Here is a 19,346-nt window from a genome sequence, read left to right as displayed (position 1 = left end):
CTCATTGTTGCTTTAATTTATATGTCACTGGGGCCCCTGAGTGGCTCAGTCGGTTAAACGTCTGCCTGTGGCTCAGGTCATGATCTCAGGGTTCTGGGATCGAGCGAGTCTGCTCCCCCCCCCCACTGTGCACTCTCTCTCTGTCTGTCAAATAAATAAATAAAATCTTTAAAAAATTTATATGTCCCTGATGACATATGATGTTGGATATTTTTCATATGCTTATTTGCCATCTGTATGTCTTCTTTGGTGAAGTGTCTGTTAAAGTCTTTGGCCTATTTTTTAATCAGGTGGTTTATTTTCTTATTGTTGAATTTTAAGAGCTCTTTGTATGTTTTGGACAATGTTGTTTATCAGATGGATCTTTTGTAAATATTCTCTCAAGTCTCTTTTCATTCTCTTGACATGAAGTATTTCACATTTTAATATATAACAGGCATACTAATTTTTACTGTGGGGTCCATCTGTTATTCTGCCCTTTTACTTTCTGTACATTTTATGGAATGGCTTCTGATCATCTCCTAAATTTAAAATTGTTCATTATAAGTAGGTGCAAGAAAGAGAGAAACCATAAATAAAGTGAAAAAGCAGCCTACTGAATGAGAGAAGACGTTTGCAAGTGATATAACCAATAAGGGGTTAGTATCCAAAATACATAAAGAACTTATAAAACTCAACACAAAAAACCCCCAAAAATCCAATTAAAAATGGGCAGAGATTCTGAATAGACATTTTTCCAAATGGCCCATAGACACGTGAAAAGATGCTCACTATCACGAATCATCAGGGAAATACCAGTCAAGACCACAATGACCTTATAGCTGTCAGAATGGCTAGAATAAAAAAGACAAGAAATAACAAGTATTGTCAAGGATGTGGAGAAAAAGGAACCCTTGTGCACTGTTGGTGGGAGTGTAAATTGGTGCAGCTACTGCAGGAAACAGTATGGAAGTTCCTCAAAAAATTAAAAATAGAATTACCATATGATCCACTATTTCCACTACTGGGTATTTACCCAAAGAAAGCAAAAACACTAATTCAAAAGGATTTGCAGACCCCTATGTTTATTGCAGCATTATTTACAATAGCCAAGATATGGAAGCAACTCAAATGCCCATCAGGATAAAGAAGACGTGGCAAGGTACACAGCACACACGCACGCACACACACACACACACACACACACATACACACACACACACACACACACACACACACACACACAGGAATGTTACCAGCCATAAAAAAAGGATATGGTTTGTTTTTTAAATTTTAGTTTAGTTCCAGGGTAGTTAATGTATGAAGTCATATTAGCTTCAGGTGTGCAATATAGTGATTCAACGATTTCATATATCACTCAAAAAGGATGAGATCTTGACATTTGCAACAACATGGATGGATTTAGAGGGTATTATGGTAAGTGAAAAAGTCAGACAGAGAGAGACAAATACCAAATTGTTTCATTTATATGTGGAATCTAAAAAACAAAACAAATGAATAAACAAACAAACAAAAAAGCAGAAACAGACCCATAAATACAGAGAACAAGCTGATGGCTGCCAGAGGGCAGAGGAGAGGGGGGCTGGGGAGAAGGATGAAATAGGCGAAGGAGATTAAGAGGTACAAACTTCCAGTTATAAAATAAATAGGACCCAGGGATGTAATGTGGAGCACAGGGAATATAGTTAATAATATGTAACAACTTTGTATGGCAATAGATGGGAGCTGCACTTGTGGTGAGCATAGCATAACCTAGAAACTTGTGAAATCACTATGTTGTACACTTGAAACTAATGTAACATTGTGTGTCAACTATACCGCAGTTAAAAAAAAATTAAAAAGCAGGTAGGTACAAGGAACTAACTACATCTTCTGGTGCGACTGCATCCTCAGATTTACTAATTTAAATGCATATTATTAAACATATATTTAAATACATATGATGATGTTATTTTACATTTAAATTATATATTCATGCATCACACGATATATAAATTTCATTTAGACTAGTAAAGGGGGATATTAGAAATCCTTTGCTACAACATAGTAGTGTTGGGTCTGATAGGGTCTGATTAAGAATACCAGGGGCCATTTCCAGGAACCAGAGTGTTTTCCCTTCCTCCTCGCCATCTCAGTATGTTGGAGTGTCTTCCCTAAGGTCATAGGGGAGTCTGCCATAGTCTTGGCATCATTTGCAAGCACCATAGCATCTAAAAACGCCAGATTGATTTAATGTCTCAAAGATTTCTTTGAGACCAGATTCTCCATAGTGCAACTCAGAAAATACTATAGCCAATACTCAATCTAAATAAACACGGAAGCGTACTGCTTAATCAGTGATCTAGAGAAGGTTGTAAATTGAAAATTTAATCTCAATTGTTGGTCTATTTCTCTTTTCCTAAAAGGGGACGGAGACTCTAATTCAGAAGACTATGGAAGCCATGTAATTGCTGTTCAGGCAGTTGCCTACTTCCCAAGGGGAAAAAAAAAAGGAAAAAAAATTAGCTTCCCTCCCCAACATATTTGCTATTGTTGGTTGAAGCACATTTTGTTGAATAATTCAACCTGCTTTATTTTCTCTTGCGAACAAATTTTTTCTAAGAATTTTAATTTTATAGTTTAGTAAACATTTAGCTCAATTAAAACCAATTTGTGATAGTAATCTGCTTTCTTTACATGAAAATGTGGGGGAGCTGAAATTTAAAGGAATTGGTGTTTTGGAACTGGCTCGTCAGGATAATACCTCAAACAAGGTTCATAGGCGTCAGTGCCTCTGGGGACAGGGTGGTAACTGACGGGGAGAAGATGAACCTACACTGACACATCATCATTACTCAGAACCCTTAGTTTTCATTAGGGTTCACTCATGCTATTCTACATTCTCTGAGTTTGGACAAACGTGTAATTGACATGTATCCACCATTACAGTATCATACAGTAGTTTCACTGCCCTAAAAACCCTATGTGCTCTGCCTACTCATCCTTCACCCCTCCTTAACTTCTTGGCAACCATTGATCTTTTTATTGTCTCCATAGCTTTGCAATTTCCAGAATGTCATATAGTTGGAATCATATCGTATCCTCTTCATATTGACTTCTTTCACTTGATGTGAATTTAATTTCCCTCCATGTCTTTTCAGGGCTTGATAGCTCACTTTTCTTTAGTGATAAATTATCTCCCATCATCTGGATATAGCACAGTTATTTATCAGTTCACATTCTGGAGGATATCTCGGCTGCTTCCAAATTTTGGCAATTATGAATAAAGCTACCATAAATATCTGAGTGCAGATTTTGTGCGGACATAAGTTTTCAACAACTTTGGGTAAATACCAAGGAGTGTGATTGATGAATTGTATGGTAATCGTATGTTTGGTTTTGTAAAAACTGCCCAACTGGCTTCCAAAGCATCTATACCATTTTGTATTCCCACCAGCAATGAATGAAAGTTCCTGTTGCTTGACATTCTCACCAGCAGCTGGTGTTGTCATTGCTCTGGATTTTGACCATCCTAATAGGTGTGTAGTGGTATCTCATTGTTGCTTTAATTTATATGTCACTGGGGCCCCTGAGTGGCTCAGTCGGTTAAACGTCTGCCTGTGGCTCAGGTCATGATCTCAGGGTTCTGGGATCTGGCGCGTCTGCTCCCCCCCCCCCCACTGTGCACTCTCTCTCTGTCTGTCAAATAAATAAATAAAATCTTTAAAAAATTTATATGTCCCTGATGACATATGATGTTGGATATTTTTCATATGCTTATTTGCCATCTGTATGTCTTCTTTGGTGAAGTGTCTGTTAAAGTCTTTGGCCTATTTTTTAATCAGGTGGTTTATTTTCTTATTGTTGAATTTTAAGAGCTCTTTGTATGTTTTGGACAATGTTGTTTATCAGATGGATCTTTTGTAAATATTCTCTCAAGTCTCTTTTCATTCTCTTGACATGAAGTATTTCACATTTTAATATATAACAGGCATACTAATTTTTACTGTGGGGTCCATCTGTGACTCTACCCTTTTACTTTCTGTACATTTTATGGAATGGCTTCTGATCATCTCCTAAATTTAAAATTGTTCATTATAAGTAGGTGCAAGAAAGAGAGAAACCATAAATAAAGTGAAAAAGCAGCCTACTGAATGAGAGAAGACGTTTGCAAGTGATATAACCAATAAGGGGTTAGTATCCAAAATACATAAAGAACTTATAAAACTCAACACAAAAAACCCCCAAAAATCCAATTAAAAATGGGCAGAGATTCTGAATAGACATTTTTCCAAATGGCCCATAGACACGTGAAAAGATGCTCACTATCACGAATCATCAGGGAAATACCAGTCAAGACCACAATGACCTTATAGCTGTCAGAATGGCTAGAATAAAAAAGACAAGAAATAACAAGTATTGTCAAGGATGTGGAGAAAAAGGAACCCTTGTGCACTGTTGGTGGGAGTGTAAATTGGTGCAGCTACTGCAGGAAACAGTATGGAAGTTCCTCAAAAAATTAAAAATAGAATTACCATATGATCCACTATTTCCACTACTGGGTATTTACCCAAAGAAAGCAAAAACACTAATTCAAAAGGATTTGCAGACCCCTATGTTTATTGCAGCATTATTTACAATAGCCAAGATATGGAAGCAACTCAAATGCCCATCAGGATAAAGAAGACGTGGCAAGGTACACAGCACACACGCACGCACACACACACACACACACACACACACACACACACACACACACACACACACAGGAATGTTACCAGCCATAAAAAAAGGATATGGTTTGTTTTTTAAATTTTAGTTTAGTTCCAGGGTAGTTAATGTATGAAGTCATATTAGCTTCAGGTGTGCAATATAGTGATTCAACGATTTCATATATCACTCAAAAAGGATGAGATCTTGACATTTGCAACAACATGGATGGATTTAGAGGGTATTATGGTAAGTGAAAAAGTCAGACAGAGAGAGACAAATACCAAATTGTTTCATTTATATGTGGAATCTAAAAAACAAAACAAATGAATAAACAAACAAACAAAAAAGCAGAAACAGACCCATAAATACAGAGAACAAGCTGATGGCTGCCAGAGGGCAGAGGAGAGGGGGGCTGGGGAGAAGGATGAAATAGGCGAAGGAGATTAAGAGGTACAAACTTCCAGTTATAAAATAAATAGGACCCAGGGATGTAATGTGGAGCACAGGGAATATAGTTAATAATATGTAACAACTTTGTATGGCAATAGATGGGAGCTGCACTTGTGGTGAGCATAGCATAACCTAGAAACTTGTGAAATCACTATGTTGTACACTTGAAACTAATGTAACATTGTGTGTCAACTATACCGCAGTTAAAAAAAAATTAAAAAGCAGGTAGGTACAAGGAACTAACTACATCTTCTGGTGCGACTGCATCCTCAGATTTACTAATTTAAATGCATATTATTAAACATATATTTAAATACATATGATGATGTTATTTTACATTTAAATTATATATTCATGCATCACACGATATATAAATTTCATTTAGACTAGTAAAGGGGGATATTAGAAATCCTTTGCTACAACATAGTAGTGTTGGGTCTGATAGGGTCTGATTAAGAATACCAGGGGCCATTTCCAGGAACCAGAGTGTTTTCCCTTCCTCCTCGCCATCTCAGTATGTTGGAGTGTCTTCCCTAAGGTCATAGGGGAGTCTGCCATAGTCTTGGCATCATTTGCAAGCACCATAGCATCTAAAAACGCCAGATTGATTTAATGTCTCAAAGATTTCTTTGAGACCAGATTCTCCATAGTGCAACTCAGAAAATACTATAGCCAATACTCAATCTAAATAAACACGGAAGCGTACTGCTTAATCAGTGATCTAGAGAAGGTTGTAAATTGAAAATTTAATCTCAATTGTTGGTCTATTTCTCTTTTCCTAAAAGGGGACGGAGACTCTAATTCAGAAGACTATGGAAGCCATGTAATTGCTGTTCAGGCAGTTGCCTACTTCCCAAGGGGAAAAAAAAAAGGAAAAAAAATTAGCTTCCCTCCCCAACATATTTGCTATTGTTGGTTGAAGCACATTTTGTTGAATAATTCAACCTGCTTTATTTTCTCTTGCGAACAAATTTTTTCTAAGAATTTTAATTTTATAGTTTAGTAAACATTTAGCTCAATTAAAACCAATTTGTGATAGTAATCTGCTTTCTTTACATGAAAATGTGGGGGAGCTGAAATTTAAAGGAATTGGTGTTTTGGAACTGGCTCGTCAGGATAATACCTCAAACAAGGTTCATAGGCGTCAGTGCCTCTGGGGACAGGGTGGTAACTGACGGGGAGAATTGGGCCCCGGGGAGGAGACTGTGACTAAGTGGAAAGCACATGTTTATCTATGGGCGGCAGCCACCACTCAGCTCTCAGAGTTGCCGTGTTGGAAGTGGGCCCAGAGTGCCAGATCTTTTGAGTTTTCAAGAAAAAAAAATGTCACATTTAGTTGTGAAATTCCTGACTTTTAGAAATTGACCCAGTTTAAAAACAAACAAAAACCAAAACAACAAATACACCTATGTGAGCCAAACAAAACCCATTTGTGGGAGATCATTATTCTGTGAACTGCCCTTTGCAGCTTCTCAACTATGCCATGTGTTTCAACTAGGAGTGCAGCAACTGGTGAATAGCGCCACTCACCGGTGTTTGTGCTATGGGGCAAATGGGTAGTTCTCTACAGAAACAGTAGTACACCTAACTGAATGGACTTGAACTTCTTGCCCCTGATTTGTCAATTGTGGTAAGGTATTAGCTTAATGTGTCGTAACAAGTCCTTATAGATTTAAGGTTGCTCCTCCATTGCTCACCGTGGAAGGGTTAGGGTAGAAGACGGGAAAAAAATCAGAGGTTGGACCCAGGAAGATGGGTGAAAGGATCCTATCCACCTGTGCCACCCCTCAGGCAGGGAGGCAAGTGTCTTGCCCCCTGTCTTTTGTATTGGGACACATACACACATGCTCCCCGACCTTCACACGGTATACTGCTACATTCTTTCTTTCATTGTGACGCAAGTACACCTCCTTTAAATAGCAGATTCCCTATTCCTGCCTCCCAAGGATCTGTGATTGTTTTAATAGGGCTGTTCCTTCTTCTGCCGTACCCCTCAAGTATATAGCTGAATTATAAACTCTTGCTGAGCCAAACTTCATCTTCCATAAACACTTTGTTATAATCAGGTCCCAACATGCTAACCTTCCAAATAGATTCCTTTGACACCTATGAAAATAATAGGAAGGTAAAGCAGAATTTCTGTTTGGTGTGTAGGTAATTTTACTTTGTATTGGTTCTTATTCAAAAATGGCTGCTTACCACTGCTTGAGAAAATGTGTTTCTTTCAATACTAAAATTAATAATCAGTAAGCTGTAGTAGAATGTGAAGTTGGTCTACGCAAAAAGGATTTTTTCTCTATTAAAATATCAGCTGTCCTATAACATCAGTCCTTTCAGATTCAACTAGGAGCTTAGACCTACAAAACTTAAATATTGCAGTCTCCACCAACTTAAGAGTTATAATAATTCAAGAGTAGTTGGGTTAAATTTGTTGCCTGAATAATCTCTGGGGGACACGTGTACTTGACAAATTAGACACATATAAACCAGATTTTATGTTTATCCCAATTAAAAATGAAAGTCAACGACTATTTTCAATAGCAAACTTGCATAGAAAACAATGAATCACTGAATGCATATAATTCTTAGATAGACAAGATAGTCTCTGAATCTGTATGAAAAAATACATGGTACTAGGTAGTACTTGGCAGTGTTACTTTTATGAGCTTGGACAAATCACTAAAACATCTTTGAACCTTCTTTCCTCACTCATGGAGTTATCACCTCCTTATCAATGTTGTTACGGGGATTAAATGAACAGATGATGTATTTTTAAAAAATTTATTTATTGAGAGAGAGAGAGTGCTCTCATGCAGGTGCGGGTGGGGGGAGGGGTAGAGGGAGATGGAGAGAATCTCAAGCAAACTCTGCACTGAGCTCAGAGTCCCATGCAAGCCTCCATCTCGGACCCTGAGATCATGACTTTTGCCAAAATCAAGCGTTGGTCGCTTCACCGACTGAGCCACCCAGGCACCCCAACAGATGATTATTATTATTATTGTCATTTGTTTAGTGACCTATTCAAGGTCCAGACTCCTGATCTTCAAGTTTCTAGTTCACTGTTTTTTAACTGTTCGTTTATTTTGGTTGAGGGAGTCAGAATAATAAAGAAAGGATTTGGAACCTAAGGACAGTGATTTTTTGTTTAAAGATGTTCATAAAACATTTTATAGTATCTTTGTCCGCATCATTAAGTTTGTGTTTCTCTTCACAAACTCACTCATAAAGCATAAAAATTGGAATTCTCAAGGAATGGGGAAATTTATAAAACCACTGAATCTCACTTCACACATTTTAGAGTTGAAATGTTCTTGGTTGGTGAATATTTACCTCTGTGTGTAAGTATCTCCCCACTCCATCATTAGCAATTAATATCTGCAAATAGAGAACTGTCTAAATCTAGAGGAGACACAAATTTCTGTGAATCTGGCAACAGATAATGCAGAGTACAATCATTTTCCTCTAGGATGGTCCTACAAACTGATATTACATAGATACTGAACAACCTTTCTACAGTAAAGAGCTTTTCGAAAATTGCATTTCTGGGAATGTGGAGCTGAAAAATATTAGTTTCGTAGGTGATAGGCTGACATGTTTATTAATTATATTATAAACAAATTGAATGTTTCCTGGTCTTAAAAAAATCACATTCATTTAAAGACCCGAAGAAAGAAGCTAAGGAGAAAAAGATTACCCACGATTAACGCTGACCTGTCTAGACTTTAGAGTACCTCTTTCGTCTAGTCTGAAGTGTTTCTGATTGTCGTACTTAAAAAAAAGAAAAAAAAAGGGGGGGGTTGTGATTTTAGAGACAAAGAATGAACAGGGTGTGAGTGAGCATTTTTTAATACTTCTGCCCCTCTCTCCATTTTCACCAGGAAGTACTAAATTTTATTTGCTATTTAGCCCATCTGTTTTCATATTTTTTTTTTTAAAAAAGTGTAACAACTCAGATTTGTATTTGAGTTCAGTGTAAGCAGATCGGGATTATTTGTATTTCTTTTCCCAAAACACCATGCAGTTTCTTTTATTTGCTGATTATGGTATGCCGTTACTAAGCCTATGAGAAGGCTCTCTGTGAAGTGCATTTTAATATTTAGATCAAACAGTGATTGGAATACATTAATGCCCAGTGGGTAAATGTGTCATTTGAAAGCAGCTGCTGAGCCTTCTCCCTGCTGCTCCAATTAACACATAGAGCACACTTTTGTCAGTAAGAGGCAGTGCATATGGATGAAACCACTTTAGGGCTCATTAATATGATATGCACGAGAGCGCAAAGGGTTAATGAATCTGCTCATTGCAAAACAATAGCTTTCTGAGAAGTTTCCCAAGCTTGTGCCTTTGCGATAAAGGGTGCTAGCATTAGGGGGTGGGATTAGCAGGTAAGAAGAAGCCGGTTCAGTCTCCAGCTTTGGTTCAGTCCATTGACTAACGCGTCTCCCCGCCCCTCTCATCTCCTACACCCCCGCCCCTGACGAGGGAGATGCTGGATAGTGAAATTCTAGTGCCGGGACTCCTCTTGCTTCAGCCGAATCTCTTGTCGAACTTTGTTGTTTCGTTTTGAAGCTGTTTGAAGTCCAAAGCTTTGCTGTTTATTTTTTTTCTCCTAGTCCTTCATTATTTCACTTTCTCTCTCTCTGACTTAGTTTTATTTTTTTTAATTGCACATTTGACAGTTTTGTGAGCAAATAAGAAATATTGTTAAGGTAAACCCATATCGTTGCTTTTTTTCCCCCCTCCCCTGGCTAAAGCCTGGGCGTTGATGGTAGCATAGCGGCAGATGGAAGAGTAGCGCGTTCCCAGCCCCAGGTTTGGGGTTGAGCATTCATGCTCCACCAGCCCCCAAGCCACTGGGCTGTTGCTCCGCTCTGGTGCTGGCTGAACCAGGCTGCACGGCGAGTGAGAGATGGACCGCTTCCTGGGTTTTGTCAAGCAGATAAGAAGATCTAGGAGAAGAAAGGGAAAAAAGTACCGACCAGAAGAGGATTACCACGAGGGCTATGAGGATGTCTATTATTACGCTTCAGAGCATTTTCGAAGTAAGCACTTCTTCCCTCCACCCTCCTGTTCCTTCTCGCGTGCTGGGCTAACAATAAACCTTGTATGGAGCTTTAATCTTAAATGCAAAAGGTTTCCCAGATGGTGTTCTCTGTGAGCAGTCTGTAAGTACTGAAGTGCTACATTTTGCTTGATCTGTTGCAAGAACATTTATCAGATAGCACCTAGCCAGTAAAACCAGTCCAGTTCTACGCCTGGTTAATATTTTAAGTGCAATTAATTGATTATGTTATCATTTTAAGGAACCATCCAAAAAAGTATCTTGCAAGACAATGTGGTGGTTAGAATATGTGCTGTTGTAGTTGTTTTTAAATAACCGTTTTGTTTTGTTTTGTTTTTGTTGTGTTGTTTTGTTTCATTCTGAATAGAGAGGACTAGCTTATTTGGAACAAAATGTTCAAGTTGCTGTTGATGATTAATGTTCCTGATACAGACTTTTAGACAGTTATCTGCGGTTAATCTGAGGTGGTGTTTGTAGAAGGAAATCCAAATGATTTTCTCTGATGCGTGTTCATCATTTTATTATTAAATTAAGGGAACACTTATTTGCTGCCAGTTGGAAGCAGTGATACCTGTAGAAGAAAACAATATATCCACATTAAGACATTTGTAAATTAGCAGATAAACAGCAGAGAACTAGAATCATTCTTGTACTTATCAGTGCTTTAAATTCCTGGTGAGATTTAGACGCGTCCCAATAGATTCATAATGCCCAGAAATGCCTAAGGGTACAGAGAGAAAGCAGCTACATGCAGAGATCACTGCGTTTGTGAAGTGCCCTAAATGTGGGAAACTGACAGTTACATATACTCTATATTTACAAAATTAAAAGTTATTTTTTTTAATCTTCTTGAATAAGGATCTTTATAAACTCGTATTCCAATTCTAATTCTTTCTGGCCTTTTGATGTCTAATCATGAATATATCCCATTTACAACCTGTGAGTGTTGACTAATAAATAATTTAGATTCTATATCTGTGATATTGAGATCCATGAGAATTAGCTTTAATGCCAAAAATTCTGTTGTGATTGATGAAAGTTGAGGATTGAAAAGTCATGTGGTGGCAATAACATAATAATGAAAAAATATAATTCTTTGACTTGACTGATATGGCTATGTTGCTTTTACAGAGTAATCTCTGAGTTTGAGATGTTTTTCTTTTATAATGCTTTTACATTAACAGTCTGTTCGAATGTAGTGACAGTATATGTTTCCTAAACTTAGTTTCCATAATATACTTAAAAATTTAACTAGTGTTCATGTTAGATCAAAAAAATACTATGTGCTTGCATGCATAATTCTGAAAACTTGGAGACTGAAAAAAAAAAAAGAAAAGCTTAGGAACTTTTAATTACATCGGTGTGCATTGTACAAATTCCTCACAACCAATATATGTTGAGTCAAATTCACACCTTCTTGGGTTTGTACTGGGATGTGCTGGTGCAGATAGAATCAAGTAATCTCTCTCAAATGCCTGCATTCTCCTAGTTTGGGTACGAATTTAAAACAAAATAAATACTTTATAAGTTTACAAAATATGCCTGTAAGCAGGAGTATTTATGAAGATATCTAAGAAATACCCTCGAATTAGAGTTAGGAGAATGATATATTAGACTAAGGCATTAGTCTTTAGACATCAAGTGCAGTAACTTATAGAGAATCATGTCTTAACTGATCTGGTTTGTGAAGGTCATACTAAGGATAAGATGCCAAACATCAAAACCAACATGTTCTCCCCGTGCTTGATCTGGAAACATCCATTATGTAATATTTAACTTTGTGAAGTTAGATGCATGTTGAGTCCCCCAGCTTCCAACTGCTACATAATAAACAGAATGTGTCTCAATGGACTCAGGCACTTGGGATTTGACATGTCATCAAATGTCAAAGAGCCAGGGCTTTTAAAGAAGACATGTCATATATTATAATGACCTCTCAGTGCCTCTTTTGGCTTCAGTTTCAGGGGTCTATTAGTACTGGGTAGGGAAGACATCCACTTATATTTTACAGCTGTAGAAATGTATTAAAGGGTAAGACTGATCCTTAAAACTAATCCTCTTAAGTGGGTAATATGGTTGAATTCAATTACATCTACAGCGTATCTGTTTTAATTAGACTTTGGCATAATTTGGAAGTGCATGCCCTCTGTTTCCCTAGATGGCTTAGAAAAACTATTTACATTAAGGCTCAAAACTTGGTGGAATTTACTGAGGACATTCACATCTTAGTTAATGGTGCTGTTGATAAACCAGAAGTGTCATTCTTATTTTTCTCCCTGTAGTTTTCTTTTGGTTTTTTTCTCTTGAAATAAACTTAATTCTCTGCCTTGTCAGTTTATCTAGTGGTTCAGATTAACACCAGGACTCTAGACATAAAATAGTGGAAGATTGAGCTGGGGAAACCTTTCTAGAACACTCTCCAATAAGTCTGCTTTTCCTTTAGTACATTCTCAAGTGCTCACTGGTATTTAACTTTATCCTAAATAATGTCTCTTCTGTGGTGGGCTCTGATTAGAATCTCTCCATCCTTTCCTTCATCTTGAATATAACACAGTTTATAATCTCTTGAAATGTCAAAGCCTGAATTAAAATGTCAGTGGGGTCTGATGCTACAGAAGAGACGTTATTCTTAAAATGGATGGTTTTTCTGTAACTCTATCAAAACTGAGTTTTAGGGGCACCTGGGTGGCACAGCGGTTAAGCGTCTGCCTTCGGCTCAGGGCGTGATCTCGGCTTTATGGGATCGAGCCCCATGTCAGGCTCCTCTGCTATGAGCCTGCTTCTTCCTCTCCCACTCCCCCTGCTTGTGTTCCCTCTCTCGCTGGCTGTCTCTATCTCTGTCGAATAAATAAATAAAATTTAAAAAAAAAAACACAAAAACTGAGTTTTAGCAGTGATGGCAATGATAACAGACTGATTTTATATCTTCCCTGATTTTATATGGACTTGTTGTATATCACTGTACATGGGATGACTATATTTGAGTTTTTAAATTCTGCTTTCATTACTCATCTATCTTTTCAGAATTCTGGAGTTAGAGTTTAAATAATTTAGACAGATGCTTTGGGCAAATCACCAAACTTTTGTGGGTTTTTGTTTCCTAAAATGTGACAACTGGTGGCTTTATATCTTAAGAGTTTTCAAGTTCAAGAGCTATATGATTGTAGACTTTTAGTTCTGAAACAATTTACATAAAGGTATTGGCTGAAGGATTTTAACTGGGATTTCAATGAAAAAATTCACCTGGGTGTCCGGAGGGACTTATTTTTCTGGCAGGAATTGTCAGTAGAGAGATTCCTATTCCTTTAAGACAGTAATCTATCATTGAATATTAAGCAGCTTTGGAGAATGTTTATACCTATGAAATTCTGAACATATTGGTAAATCTTAGACTTCATTTTTTATTTTATCTTATCTGCCAAGAAGCACCATTTGCTCTGAAAAATCTCACATAGATGACTCATTTGGTATTTTTTCCTTAAGAAAAACTTGCATTGATCCCAAAACTGATTCATGAACCTGAATGTAATAAAAAGCTAGAAAAGGGTCCTGAAATTCACTTTTATTGTGTTTGGTGCTTTTATTTGTTTTTCGCTAAATACTATTATAGCAATGCCCTTTTAAATGCTCTGGCATATCATATGTAGATTAATCTGTCACACAAAAAATAAACCCTTTGGCCCTATCATAATCTATATTTTTATTTAACCACACTAGATAATATTCAAATTATAAAAGAGATAATGTACATTTTATAAGCATGCTCTTAGCACGGTTCATATCCATGATGGAAATCCTGACCTGCCATGAACTGTGCAGGGAAGGGGAGGGTTACTGAATTACTTGAGAAGGAAGAATTTGTTTCTCTCTTATATATATGAAAGTTATGTGAGTCAATTTCCCTTCTGGCCCTAGCACGTTTTGCACACGGGTAATGGCATTGAATTAGATAAGGAGCTCCTCCATGGTAACCACGGTTTTCATCCTGACTCACCGAGGCAGGAGAAGAGCTATGTGGGAAAGCGGCTCAGGGCAGTCATTAGTGGTCTACTCACCTTTCCTACTGAAGTTAGCTCAGAGAAGCTCGAGAAAGAGGGGAACAAGAATATGGTTTAGACCTTTTGAGAAAAGGTCATTTGTATTTACAAATTATTTTATTTTATTTTATATCTATTCTAATAGATATTGAGCAAAAATTGTGATGTGGGTGTATAAAAACATTGTTAGCTAAGTTATTTTATTAAGCAATATGTGCATCTAAAATCCCTAGTTAGGGAATTCAGGCTTTCCAGTGCCTAGATGTTCAAACTGTATTTCAAGAGGAGTGCTTACTTTTTATTTTTTAATTTCATTGAAAAATGCCCTGCCTTGTTCTTCTTGGAGATGAAACAATATTGGTAGTGCATGTTTGTAGTGTGAAAATTTCTAGGAATTGGTGTGGGTCATTAGTACAAATAATTTTTTCTCACTAGTTCCTTTGGTTAGTGTGTTTTTGTTTATGTTTTTGTTTTTGGTAAGTTCAGTAACCACATCCTCTCTACTTCCTGGAATTGACATCTAATTAGGATTCTTTTTTTTTTTTTTTTTGATAAGTGTGCCAAAAGGATAGAGTAAGGACTTTTATAGGTACTTTAGAAAGATAGCTGATCCCTGCTGTAATTCGTTTAAAAACTGAGCACATAATCAAAGGGAAAGTTGCCTTCCTCAGCTAGGGGATCTGGAGGAAGGGAGGAGAGAGGAGCTGGAGAAAGGAAGGGGGAAGGGAGAGGAGAGAATGCAGTAGTTATCCTTACTTTTCCAAGGTTTAAAAGCATAAAAGCCATTTATTTTATGTTAAAAACAGTGATCATCAAACTGACAGGTCTTGGATATGAGATACTGGATGATTCAAACCTTAGCTGTACTTAGTTTGACTCAAGAAATCCCCATTGAATTGGGAGAAACATGGATTATATAGAAACAGGGCAAACTTGCTTGTTTTATGACTCTGTTGCTTATCTTTCTTTCCTAAGAATCGCTTTCCATCTCTAGTATAGTCATTTCGTTGAAAATTGATTGGCTACCATGTTCCATTTGTCTGGGGTATTCTGTGTCATCAGCTTTATTATCTCAAGCTGTGTTGTTTCCCACATGGAATAATTTAAAGGAATAAATAAAGTTGAAAGGGACTTTAGAATGCACTTTGTCCACCTTGAGTGTTTATTTATTTATTTATTTATTTTTTAAAGATTTTATTTATTTATTTGACAGAGATAGAAACAGCCAGCGAGAGAGGGAACACAAGCAGGGGGAGTGGGAGAGGAAGAAGCAGGCTCATAGCGGAGGAGCCTGATGTGGGGCTCAATCCCATAACGCCGGGATCACGCCCTGAGCCGAAGGCAGACGCTTAACCGCTGTGCCACCCAGGCGCCCCTCGAGTGCTTTTTTAGATGAATAAACTAGGGTGCAAACATGTTGCGTAAATATGCAAGCCCCAGTAATTCTTTAGAAGTGGGAGTAGGAGGCAGACCTCCTGATAGGGTCTAGTCCTCCATCCGTCGTTCCACATTCATCTTTTAGTTCTCTGGTGACTCTTCCCCTGATATTTAAGGGCTGGGATTCATCTGCATATGAATTACAAGTGTTAATTTCCCGCCTAGGTAGGTTTATTCTTTTGAGCAGTGGGTCACCTTATCTTAAACTAAACTCCCGAACAAAAGCTAACTCCGAGTACAGTATTCCAAGTCAAATTAACACGATGCTGTGTTTGTAGATGATGTTAATGACAGTGATTGTCAGTGATTCAAAAACCAAACAAAGTGTTTACTGTATCACCTCCCATTTGCTCTGTGGTTTGCACATACAGTCACTCTTATTAATAATTATTCCTTTGGGAGACTGCAAATGCATAACTTCATCGGAAAGTATTAGAGGAATCTTGGAGTTCAGTTAGGGAAGCCTGCTGTTCCATACAGGAAGTCCTTTCTCAGCATCCCTACTGTGTGGACCTCCACCTTTGTTTAAATCATTCTGGTATGAGCACATTCACTTCCAAATCAGGCAAGTCACTGAATAAACTGATGTCTCTTTTAAACAAATTCTGAATTATATGTTGTTTGCATATTCCAACAAATGCAATGTATGGTTACAATTTCATCTTGACCCAAACAAATATGGATTCTATTAGATTTGATGTGCAATGAGATTTCATGCCTCTTCTCTATTCATATTAGTTTTTCATCGAGGTAACATATGGTATGTGGAGGTGAGTAATTCCTTCAGTGCTATTTTTGTTTTAACTGTACAAATCCAGAAGAACTCTATTGGGCGCACATCCATGTGTTAAGTTTTCTTTTCTTTTCTTCTTTTTTTTCTTTCTTACTTTTTTTTTTTTTTTTTTTTGGTGTGTGTGTTTATTTCTAAAATGTCACCAAACCTGCCTTGTATTTAATGAAAAACACATTCTAGTGTTTTCTGTTTGCGTGATGTTGTGGACATTATATGTATGCCCCGAAACTCTTCTTTTTCCCTGGGAAGAACAATCCTCATATTTAATATACCCCTGTTCCACTCTAATTCAGTCATTATTGATTGATCAAAGCTGACGTATTATACCATTTCCTTGGCTGTGGTGATTGGTGTGACAGTGGACATAAAAACCAACTGGGCCAATCAGTACTCCTCTTTTTGAGTTTTGAGTTGGCAAAATTCAAGACGATGCCCTCTATCGCATAATAAAAAACAGTCAGGAATAGGAGAGAATCAAGTCAACATGCAAAGGAGATGGGGATGGAAAGATCAAGAGACCCCCCAGAGTTCTGTGGTTACTAACCCTAGTCCTTGATGTCTCTAAGGTTGCCCAAATCAAAGTTTACATAGCTAGAAAGGACCAGAACCAGGATTGAAACTTAGATGGGCTAGTTTCTAGTTTTTGAATTTGGAAAATATGGTTATTTGGTTATTTTTTTTTGATACTAAGAAGTGCCAGCGATGGAAACTAGATTTTTTAATTAAAGTTCCTACCCTCCAAAAATGTAATTTTCTTAATGGGACTGAGGAGCTATGTGACTTTAGATGAGTCATTTGGAACTCTATGCTTCTTCAGTTTCTTATTTATAAAATGAAGGCATTACACACCGATGCCTAGTGCTAAAGACCCAGATAGAGGGAATCAATGACAAGTCTAGTCAGTAGAGCTGTATCTCTCATGCAGGGCACAGCCAAAGCAGGTAGAGGAAGGAAAGAGCCTGTGGGCAAATTTGAGCAGATTTCTTAGCAGTGTAACTGCTGTGTATTTAACACTTTGTGCCCTCGCTTTCAGTTCAGAATTTAATCTTGTTTTAGAGATTCACACAACTTCCCCATCCACATCTCACCAGAGTTCTTCCACCAGTATCTACAGCAGCTTAAGAGATTTGTTACATACAAGACAATTCTTTCTTACCACCATGTGCCCTGAAACAAAGTGCTTTAGAATATCAAGTACAGCAGAGTGAGACTCCACCAAAATTACAGGTATGTGCATGCATGTGTATGTGTGTACACGTGTGTGCACGCACACACACACAGCACTTATATAGTTATTTGTGAGATCCAAAATAACACCCCTTTTTTTTCTTTTTAAGGTTTTATTTATTTATTTGACAGAGAGAGAGAGACAGCGAGAGAGGGAACACAAGCAGGGAGAGTGGGAGAGGAAGAAGCAGGCCTCCTGCCGAGCAGGGAACCTGCTGCGGGGCTCAATCCCAGGACCCTGGGATCATGACCTGAGCTGAAGGCAGACGCTTAACGACTGAGCCACCCAGGTGCCCCAAAATAACACCTTTTCTTTACTGTAAGGTGATGTCAGTTTCTATAGAGACCCCTGTATCCTGCTGGTTAAGGATGTGGGACCTGAATGAGAATACCTAAGTTGGAATCCTGGCTCTCTCTCTTAATAGATATGTGACCTTGACAAGTAAATCTGTCTGTGCCTGAGTTTCCTCATCTGTGAAATTGAGTCAATAACTACCCACCACTTAGGGTTATTGTGAATTAAATGACATAATACAGCACTTAGTGCTTGACGCATAGTGAGTACTTAGTAAATGTTAGTGGAAGAAAACCTTATTCATAAAGATATTAAGTAAAGCATGTTGGATAGTTATGAATGGCAGGCTAAGAAGCTTAAATTCATTGTGTAGGCACTGGGGCAATACTGTAGATTTTTTGGTAGAGGTATAACCAGGAAAGAGCTGTACTTCAGGAAGATTAGTGTGGTATTAGTGTATAAAAGGGATTAGAGGGAGAGACATAAATAAAAGGGCAGATATAGCAGTTGTGGGAAAACTCGGTCTGAACAGAAGAAATATATTCCACATACTGAGTTTGGGTTGCCAAGATGTCCAAAGAGAATTCTTAAGAGGTAGGTTGAAATGTGGAAGTTGGGGTTATGGAGAGGGAATAGGGCTCAAGAGACTTGGAAGATGTGTACATAGATTTGATGGGTGAATCAGGGGACTAGGAAAGAGGGGTCTTGTGACTCAACTTTATGCCGACTATTCTTGGGGCCAAACCGGGAAAACTGATTAAACATACAGTTCTGATGATGTCAGAGAGTTTCAACAGATAGAAGATACCTTAGGGAATTTGTAATGAGTACTGCATGGCTTGCGCATTTGATTAATTTCTTATAATGATGATATAAAAGATTAAATGAAAGGTGATCATTTAAAGGGAAATGAAACTCAAAATAACTATTAGGATTCAAAAGGTGGATTTTTATTAGTGCATATTCAGATAACGCTACTTCAGAATGAGTTTAGAAAGATAGGAGACTAGTATATGCCACAACATGAAAGAACTTCAAAAATACGCTAAATGAAAAAAGCTAGACTCTACAGACCATGTTCTGATGCAAATAGGCATAAGGTTTCTTTATGGGATGATGAAAATGTTATGAAAAGTAGACTGATGATGCTTGCATAACTCCTCAGTCTTACTTTTAAACATCATTAATTTTTTTTTTAATATAGAAGGATAGATGCTCAAAATGAATATGTGTAGAGTTTTGTTGTTGTTTTACAGCTCCCAAATGGGCAATCAGGTTTTTTCTCCACTCTGAGAAGTCTGTGCATTAGCTCAGTCAAGAAGTATTTAAGTACCAACTCAGGAAAAAAAAAAA

At 37.6% G+C, this 19,346-nt stretch overlaps 1 protein-coding gene across 3 annotated transcripts in view; it reads left to right on the top strand.

The window, feature by feature from the left end:
• The first annotated feature begins 10,051 nt into the window (after nucleotides 1-10,051).
• The window catches only part of GRIP1 (glutamate receptor interacting protein 1), a 379,487-nt gene continuing 370,192 nt past the window's right edge, over nucleotides 10,052-19,346 (top strand). For all 3 annotated transcript variants that reach the window (XM_040637235.1, XM_040637234.1, XM_008684380.2), the window contains exon 1: nucleotides 10,052-10,184. In XM_040637235.1, coding sequence (XP_040493169.1) covers nucleotides 10,052-10,184 — 133 coding nt within the window. The remainder of the gene's footprint in view (nucleotides 10,185-19,346) is intronic.

The sequence above is a fragment of the Ursus maritimus genome, unplaced genomic scaffold, assembly GCF_017311325.1.
Source record: "Ursus maritimus isolate PB19 unplaced genomic scaffold, ASM1731132v1 scaffold_21, whole genome shotgun sequence".
NCBI lineage: Eukaryota > Metazoa > Chordata > Mammalia > Carnivora > Ursidae > Ursus > Ursus maritimus.
Note: the sequence above shows the minus strand (reverse complement) of the source record. Positions and strands in the feature narration are given on the sequence as shown.